Source organism: Pygoscelis adeliae, unplaced genomic scaffold, assembly GCF_000699105.1.
Source record: "Pygoscelis adeliae isolate BGI_AS28 unplaced genomic scaffold, ASM69910v1 Scaffold22, whole genome shotgun sequence".
In the NCBI taxonomy this organism is placed as follows: domain Eukaryota; kingdom Metazoa; phylum Chordata; class Aves; order Sphenisciformes; family Spheniscidae; genus Pygoscelis; species Pygoscelis adeliae.
The window spans coordinates 3,673,476-3,682,820 of record NW_008824350.1 but is presented as its reverse complement, the minus strand read 5'-3'; the positions used below and the strand labels follow the sequence as shown (position 1 = coordinate 3,682,820).

At 40.6% G+C, this 9,345-nt stretch overlaps 1 protein-coding gene across 1 annotated transcript in view; it reads right to left on the bottom strand.

The window, feature by feature from the left end:
- Nucleotides 1-430: 430 nt before the first annotated feature.
- Nucleotides 431-9,345, bottom strand: part of EXD1 (exonuclease 3'-5' domain containing 1) — a 21,519-nt gene continuing 12,604 nt past the window's right edge. Inside the window, exons 10-11 of the mRNA XM_009319264.1 lie at nucleotides 8,200-8,391; nucleotides 431-948 (exon numbers count right to left, since the gene is read on the bottom strand). Coding sequence (XP_009317539.1) covers nucleotides 640-948; nucleotides 8,200-8,391 — 501 coding nt within the window. The 3' untranslated portion in view covers nucleotides 431-639. The remainder of the gene's footprint in view (nucleotides 949-8,199; nucleotides 8,392-9,345) is intronic.

The following is a 9,345-nucleotide window of genomic DNA, read 5'->3' as shown; positions in this document are numbered from 1 at the left end:
AAGCTTCTTTTCTCAGTTAGCCTAAAATAACTTCGACTGGGCAGAAAAGCCCTTTCTCTTAGTACACCTCTTTGCTGTTTTTGCCAGCATAGTGGTTCATTAGGGTGTGATCTTTTCCACTCTCCTATGAAAGGCTGTTGTATAGCTATGCCAAGAGACTTATCTGTATATAAACCAAGCCCACATGGGCTGGCCAGGAGGTTTTCTTAATTTTTCCAAGCAAACCCTTTCTAATCTCAATGAACAGGCATCTTAGAAGTTCCCCTGTTCACACATCTGGATTGAATGAGAGTTTTACATACTTGCAACAGGTAACAAAAGAACCAATACAGTTTAAGACACTGGTCTGATAACAATGCAAGAAAAACAGAAGTCACTTTTAAAATCAAAAATAGCTCTTGGAAAAAAATGAATCTCAAAAGTAGACCTGAAGAAGAACAGTCAGACACAGAAGGAATTTCCTTTGTACGAAAGACCATCATTATTTCCATTCAACAATGGGTTTACCTGTCATTGTAAAGAAAGGAGCTTTTGTTTGACACTTCTGCATGGGGAATAGCCCCTTTTTTCATTTGGATGTCTTCAAATACCCAGTCTAAGCTCATCAAGTCACCTGTATCAGAAATTAGATTCGTACAGCTAGCTTGAGGTCAGTTTAAGGTTCTTCCACAGATTTACCACTTGATTTTGATTTTCAAGCTTTTCTTGACAAAGTACATCCTGATTGTAGCATGATGTGATTTGAGACACCACTTTACTTTTGGGAAAGCAATCGTCGTCTCTGTAGTTTCCATCCTTCTGAGGATCGTTTCTCTCTTTTAATTCCATGGCTGGTCTGATCAAAAGACCATCCTCATTCATTTTGTAGTCTTTTATTGCTTTGTCCCTTCGCAGCTTCTGGATGTCTGCCAGCTGACGGAGCTCCTCTGGCAGCTCCATGCAAGTGGGCTGATAAGGAAAAAAGAAAAGAAACAGAAAAGAAATCAAAACAATACATATGCATACACATGCTGTACTTTTGTTAGTACCAGATAAGAGCTCCCTCTGTAATTAGCCAATGGAACAGAACAATCATCTCTCGTTAGATCTGTGGAATGTATCAACTACCTGCTTACACAAACAATACCTCAGGGGAAAAAAGTCCCATCCCCCCTTTCTTTTAAAGGCAACCCAAAGGGAAAAATATTAGACTTGCATTTATTGTTTACTTCTTTATTAAGAAGATCTTCAACATGTAAGTAATGCTTCATATATGGGATTTAGATGTGTCCTGAAAAAACTTTTGCACTATCAAGTAGCTGTAAACCCCCAAAAGAGGCATAACCAGTTCATGTTTGCTTGTAGGAGCCACTGCAAAGGCAGCTTTCCCAGATTTTCATTTAAAACCATGGTGTTCTATCCTATGGTTAGATAGGTTGGTTGGTTAAAAAAAAACAACCTTATGTGGAAAAAGCCAACACAGTTAACAAATCAATGGAACGGCTGCTTAGGAAGTAGGTGAAAGGAGACACACTCCTTGATTTGGTCCTGAGCAGTGCATGGGACACTGTTCAAAATACTACATTCAGTGATCTGCTCCTTAACAAGGACTGCAATGCTCACCGTCTTTATAGGAACAACAAAAAAACCGCACAGTTGCATTCAGCTGTAGTAAGGGGAATTACACAAATAAGGAAGCTTGATTAAACAGTAGTAAGAGGCAGCCAAGCAAATTTAATCCTAGCTGGTAGCATGGAGACCACTTCAAGACAACATACAAGCAGCACAGAGTAAACATTACCTAACAGCAAAAGATCACAGAAGAGTGAAAGGAAACTGGCAGGACTACAGGTTAGGGGAATGGACACTATGGAGTAAACATCCTTCAGGAAAGCAAAGCCACATCCAAGTCAAGAAAACGGTAAGAATGAAGTTACAGAAAAAACAAAAGGGCAGGCCAGAATAATTTTATTAATATTTAACGAAAGTATAGCAGAACTGATAAAAAAAATTCGTTACACGAGAGGAGCACAAAATGTCAACCATGCTGCAGGGCCAAGTGACGATCAGAATACAAAAGCAGCACGGTAAAACACACAAGATTATTTCTCTTCTACATTCAGCATAAAAAAAACCATAGAGATTCCCACACCAAAAACATTCATTATGTACCCAGAATCTGTTTCAGATTGTCCCATAAATACTTAATACCAGTACTTGAAATACAAACAGCAAGGTGGATTGCACCCAAAATTCCTGAACAGTGGAAGATGAAAAAGCTGAACTAGTAACTTTAGTATCTTGCTTAAAACCTGCCCTGATACCCAGGGATTGGAAGATGGTAAATGTTTAAAGAAGGCCCCAGGAAATATACAGGAAGCAACATGCTGGTTAAGTCAGATGTCTGTATGAGCATACTGGTAGAAACGCTCAGAACAGAATGAGTGGATATTCAGATGCGATGTACTGGAAGAGTTACCATGGCTTTTGTAAAAGGAAGCCATGCCTCACAAAACCTACCTCTAGAAATTTGCACAGATCCAGAGGAAGGCTAAATAATTCAGACAGGATTACAGAAAAAAGCAGAGCAAGCACTTACTTGAAAACACCCCACCTTCAGTTGTTTAACCAGAAGAATTTACATCCAGCTTCCTAACTGCGACAGTATCCTACAGTGAGAGGTAATCCACGCCCCAAATCACTTCAAGCCAAGTTGCACGAAAATTCAGGCTGTATGTTCATAATGATTAATACGCATTGCGTGCAGTCCCAACTCACCTGCCAATTAGGAAACCTTCTGGCTCAGGCATGCAATTATATTTAGACGGAGAACAGATTTTATGCCATCATGTGTCATGAATGTGTTATCTGGTATTATATACTGCACCGCACCTTATCTACTGCAGCTTTACCTTAAGTGCATTGGGAAAACAACTCTGCTGCACAGGGGTGTGCAACTCCCTTATGAGCTCTGCTCGTGAACTATGACCACTTAAACAAGAAAGCACTGCACTTCTAGGAGAACATTTGCTTCTTTACGCTGATGGGTTCCCAGGCTGCATTCACTTCTTTGACTCTTAGTCCTAAATATCAGAATGCAGCTGCATTTCCAAGTACCTAACAACACACAATATGAATCTACAAGGACAGTTAGAAATGTAGCACATACAGCTCCTTTACTAGCTCTTTTCTAATGACACAGCTGCAGATGCACAGAAACCCATTTTACTTGATGTCAGCATCCAGAAGAACAATTACTCCTGGCAGACAGTTATGCTGGAAATGCAGGAAACTGCAGAGACCTTCAGGGTGGGAAGTTTGTGTTGAGTTCTCCCCCTCAGCGGTAAGGAAGATTATCAGTTTGAGAAAGATGCTGAAGAAGGAAGCTGAGGTATTTGATAATGAAGCGCTGGGGATCAGAGGTTACTGTCTTGCATCTGGTTTGTGGGTAAAAAGTCAGTTGCTTAGGAGGGAGCGTCCACTATTCAGAAGACTCAAACTACTACTTGCAGATGATAATATAAGAAACCACAACAAGTGCCAACACACATTTTCAAAACTGTCAGGATCAATGAGATGCCCTTTTTATCCCCCCCGCCTTTTTTTTTTTCTTTTTTTCTCCATTTTCTTCTTCATTCTCTTCTCCCAGTACTACATCAACAAGGGTGTTGCATTATCATTTTTGGCTGCTGTGGACCACTGGTAATACTTTACTGTTGCTAGCAACTGCTAGGATGCATGACACCCATCTTTTCTGCAACCCTTTCCTGAAGGAAGCTCTAATCCATGGAGTTGCATCCTACCACCTTGACAGCATGTCTCCCACCTGGCGTACCAGCTCAAGGGCCAGCTCCTCAGTACATCTTCTGTTACTGCTGAAACAACTACCAAATGACAAAAGAATATGTTTGGCTGTCCAGAAGCAAGGTGGAAGTCTTGCTGGAAGTGCTGCCCACTGGACTCTGTTTCTTTGCCATTTCCAACAACACATCTGAAAGATCAAGGGGAAGAAAAAAATGGTTGAAACCTCAGGTGAAACCAGGACTACCACCAGTGACTGCTGCAATTGCTCATAAGAATTATGATATCCAAGTCAAAGAGACTCCAATATACTATTTGCAAAAAATACGTTAACTGCTGCTTGCTCTGCTCTTACCAGTTTATTGCTGTGAAAGCAATAAACTATCATTAATCTCCATTTCTACCAGCTTATCCATGGCCTCTGACAACCTAGGACTTTGTTCTCATCAAATTATTTACGAAAATTTGTCTTAAGGAAAGGGAAAGTACAAGCTTCTGTCAAAATAGGCTGGAACAAAACAAAACCCCCACCAGTCATGCATGTTCAAGAAACAAGGCAGAATTACACAGGTACACGCGATTATGCATAAGTCTGAAATCAAGCACTCCTGAACATGTTGAAGGCCACAAGGATGATCTGACCCTAGTAGGAGCTGTGCATTTAGCCAGAAAGTGATTCTTGTATTCTGCCACTAATGGGGGCCTGTTAGAGCATATAGAAACTTCTCACTGAGGAACAAGAGATGCATGTGGAAAACTGACTGCAGAGATTGGGCATACAGAGCCCAAGGAAGGGTGGTGACAATTACATTCATCAGCCTTATTCATACTTGTCTTTCCTCAACTCTCAGTGGATGCAGTGATCCATAAGGGCAGGTGAACAGGCTTGGCTTTTACTCCACAATTATGCATATTCACTTTTCTTTGCTGCTATTTCCAAGAGGAGAAAAAACAGGGTCTGGTCCAGATCTGCTCCCAGAGGCTGAACCCCCTGATTCGACAAGAGAAGGAGAGAGTAGGTAACTGCCCCAGTAGTCATTATTCAACTGTATTGGTCATTACTCAGCATTATTCAATTCACAGGCAACCTCAGACTGGAAAGCCAAAGCATCTTTTTCACAAAGTATAGCCTAATACTGTTATTACACACAAAAGCCATTGGCATTATGAACTTCTGGATGTGGCAGTAACCCAGGAAAGATTAGGAGGATGCTACCATGCTAGTCCAAGCTGAAGTTCAATGTTGTAAACCCTTATCCAGGAGCTGAGATTCAACATGTGACAGCTGGAGATGGGAAGGAATGTGGCTATGTATTCCATCCAGCTTCAGTACTTCATTTTTCATGAAGTCTCATGATTGAAACTGTGTCTGCATCTGTGCACTTGTTTTGCAAGTATAGTTTCCATGGGAGTGTCATAAGTTTGGGGGAATGAGAAGGAAAAAAAGCATTCTTCTGTGTGACATGATGTCATTCAATAAGATCAGAGAAAAAAAGAGCAGGCCAGGGAAGTATGGCTTTGTTCATTGCTCTAGTCAGGTACGACCTACTCAAACACCTTTGTAGCCCAGAGGCACAGAAGGCATATCTACAATCTTTCCCTTTGTCAAAAGGCGGAAGATCTGGTGGTTCTGTTCAGAGAGCACAATCCAAGAACTAAAAAAGAACAGAGGAGGGCCCAGAAGAAGATTCCTTACCTGGAGTGGTGGAAGTCAGTCTGTTTCCAGATCTGCTCATCTTCTCCAAATGCCTGCAAATCAAAGAGGCCATGGTAACCTGGAGACTCTCTTGCCTAGTAGCTTTCACTCCCACAGCTTTCAAGTAAAAGCTTGATGTACCACAGATGGTTCCTGTTCACTCAGAAATTATGTCCACCTTCCAATTTAGAAGCTGAAGTAGTGCAAGGTATCTTTATGGCTCTGGAGCATTTATCGTCTTTGGCTTTGCTGTAGTCCTGCTTCAGCAACAGAGGCCTCTCTTCCAGTTCTCCAGCATGGAGAGAGCATAGTAGATAACACATTTCAGGTTTCCAAAATGTTTCTCTGGCATGGGTATTTACCTCAGAATCCAAGGACCATCCATTATTTCTGCTGACATAGTGTTGGGACTGCACCAGATCATGTCTGGAGAACAGTCATCAAGCATAGGGACTCCAGCGTTGCTGTTGCTGGAGACTGGCTCCAAGATGAAGTCAAGCTCATTGTACCAGACTGCTGTTCACCAAGGGTCCACGGTGGAGCACAAGTGTAAGTTGTAACTGGTCAGTGTAAAAAGTAAAATAGTCCAGTAAAAGCATTTTCCAGGTAACTTTCAACTGTAGCTCCACGAAGTGCACAGAAGGCATAACACAGAACTTAGTGATGGATAAACTTTACTTCTAAATATCCTTGAAAAAGCACTGGAATAAATATGGGGGGGAGTAAGTATCTTGACTATTACTTCATTCTGAGAATCAGATCTGAATAAAGGCTTTTTGATTTGGGGAATTAATACAGACTTAGCCAGAAAACCTAGAAGTTACACAAACAAACTTTTTTTTTTTTGCCTTTTTTTTCTTCCTTAAAACAGATTTAGCTGAACTCATCAACTTGCAAAGGATTCCCTTGAAGTTAACTTCGTTTACTTACTCAGTGAAGAAACCGAAGTAACAGACCAGATTTAACTAAACCAAACTCCGTATTTGGAGTTCAAATATGTATTGCAAGCAGATTTTAAATAAAGTAGAAGAAACTTTCATTTGTGTGACCTTCTCGCAAGATACAGAAACAACAGAAAATTATTAACAGTGAAATGATGGTGAAAATGGCTACTTTTACTATCCATACTACAAGATTTCTAAAGCAACTGCAAGAAGTATGATTATCAGATGTGATATTAAATAGATCTTCAAAATGCCATCTGAAATGCTTAGGATCAGATTAATTCCTTGGCTAATCTTATGGAATAAATGGATTTACAAAAGGATTGGCTTCAGCAACCTAAGTACCACTTTAAAAAAAAATTCTACAAACAAATAGCCCAATGCAAAACAGAATTTGTACTCTCTTCACTTTAACAGACTGTTCTTTTCCCTTGTGTCATGCCTACTGTTGCATGCATTTCACATTGGTAATTCAGATTCCAAGCTCTTTTTTCCATGAACTATGAACAGCCCTCTTTTTTCGGCAGCTCTCCTCTAAAAAGAAAAGGTTTTCAGATATGACCTCTTCTCTTCCATCTGTGGAGCAACTATGACCTCTTGTGGTTATCTAAACTAATCTCCTCCTAAATCCTCAATAATGGGATTTACTGCTCTGAGCCCTTAAGCAATTGCCAAAGGATTCAAGTCCCTGCTTGAGTGCTTTGTTAAACCAGGGCAAGGAAAAAGACAATTTCTTCCATGAAGACAGACCTGCATTCTCTTTTCCTAATAAATATTTCAAGACATTGACAACTGCAAAAATGAGGCGGTAACAGGATTTAATCATGTTAATTCGGTCTCTTTGTGATGAATGAGTATGTCTGACCATTCACTTTTCACCCAAATTTAATACCAGCAATATCTTACACAGTTATTGCAAGCCCTCCTAAGATTACTTCTTTGAGAAGACAGAAAAAGACCACACCAATACCACTGCTTGTTTGGTTTGCATGGACCTGTTCTTTCCATTAGTGCAGGAAGTTAAGCTCCTGAACCAAAAATCTTGTTTCCCCCGCTTTAAAAATTAACAAGCAATTACAGAAGTGTCCACCATACGAGAGCGACTCCAAGGTATCTGGGCATGCAATACTACTGGTTCTATGTAACCAAAGATGAAAAGTGTTACCTGACTTATTTTCTTTTTTAGGTAACACAGGTGAGAATAAATTAGGAAGACAAGATAACTCAGAGATGCTTTTACAGAAATAAAAATCTTTGGCCAACAAGAGACAACACTTCTCAGAAACAGCCAGTATATGCAAAACAGCTCAGCAGTAAAGATGACAGAATAGGCAAAAAATAGAACAAGATTTGGGGACTAAATGCTCTTACTAAAACAAAGCCACTCTGGCAGCTCCAGGTACCAACACTTCACAACCGCCTGTCCCTCTCCATGCCCTCGCACATACACAGCCCCTATTGAGCCCAGAGGTTCTCAGTCTCAGATTAGTGAACAGAAGGCACATGTGCCTGTGCCCACGCCTTAACAGCTGCAGCTCACCATCCACAATACTAACTTGAGGTGGATTTATGCTCACGGACTAACATGAAATGCAGCTAGGTAGATAGACACCATCACTTCTGCTGCTGCACAAAGGAAACAAAGTATGTGGCATAAAGTAGGGTGTACAGTTGCAGAAAAGGAAGCTGCTGTAGCTAGGTCCTCCAGAGTTTATCCATCAGAGACTTAGATCAAATCACTAACCAGAGAAACAAGCAAAGACACAAACAAGCACCTACCTTTGTGCTCCCAAGGTGATCTCCAGACCCAGTCCTATAAGCATTTAAATAATCATGTACTACAGCCGTTAGGTCAGACATCAAATTATCCATCAGAGATGAGTGGAGCAGCAGAAGGTACATAGCCCTCAGAGCAAGTGCTTTAAGCAGAGAAGCTGGAAGGGGTCTCAAGAACCATATGTCAGGATTCTCCTGTGTATCCCAATGCAAATGAAAAGAGTTATTTAAGTAGCAAAAATTATAACAAAGCTTTTCATCCCATTCTTCTGCAGTTTACAACACATCTCCCGATGCTGATCTCTATTTTCAGTGCTACTGAATGCTTGCAGCTTCTAAGGCCATCTGTGTACAAGCCTGTGGATGTTAGAGAAGAGGGAGTTTGGGAGGAGGGATTGCTTCTTTAAAAACAAACAAACCAACCAACCCCAAACCAAAACCCAACACACACCTATTCCAGCATTTAATACTGGATTCTCTCTCACCCATCTCTGAAACTAGGTTGGATTCCCAAGAGCTGAGCTGAAAGATCTGAAGGAAAAAAAAAACCTTCCCATCAAGGGAGATGGGGAAGCAGCTGGGGATAGTAACATCTTCAGCCATCACAACTGGAACCAGAAGAACATGAAAATAAGCCCCAGTTAAGCAGCATGACCATGATACCCGGAGCAAAACTGTCACTACAGAGCAGCTTACACTGGTACACTTACTACATATATATTACACAGCCATTTTCCACTTTTAGTCTTCAGACCAATAGGAGGATTTGGTTTGGTAAACTAAGGAAGTCATGTTGTCATTTGGCTTAGATTTGGCATACAGAATTCTCTAAATTGAAATTTTGAGAGACACTATTAGAATTCCAAAACTTATATAAAAATAAAGCTGTGTTCAAATTAGAGGTTTCACTGAGTAGCTATTATAGCAATATCAAGTAACATTTAATCCAGGCCTTCGAGAAAGATTTTAAGTCTATGAACAGGCAGTGCAAAAACACTCAGATTTACTCAGGAAGTTACAAGACCAGTATGAAGGGAGAAAAAACACTCTGGTAGGAAAGAGATTGTTCCTATTCAGTAAAGAAATCCTGCCTATATAGCGAGGTCTCATGAAGTACCTACTTCCCATATTTAATAGCTTCTTTGGAAG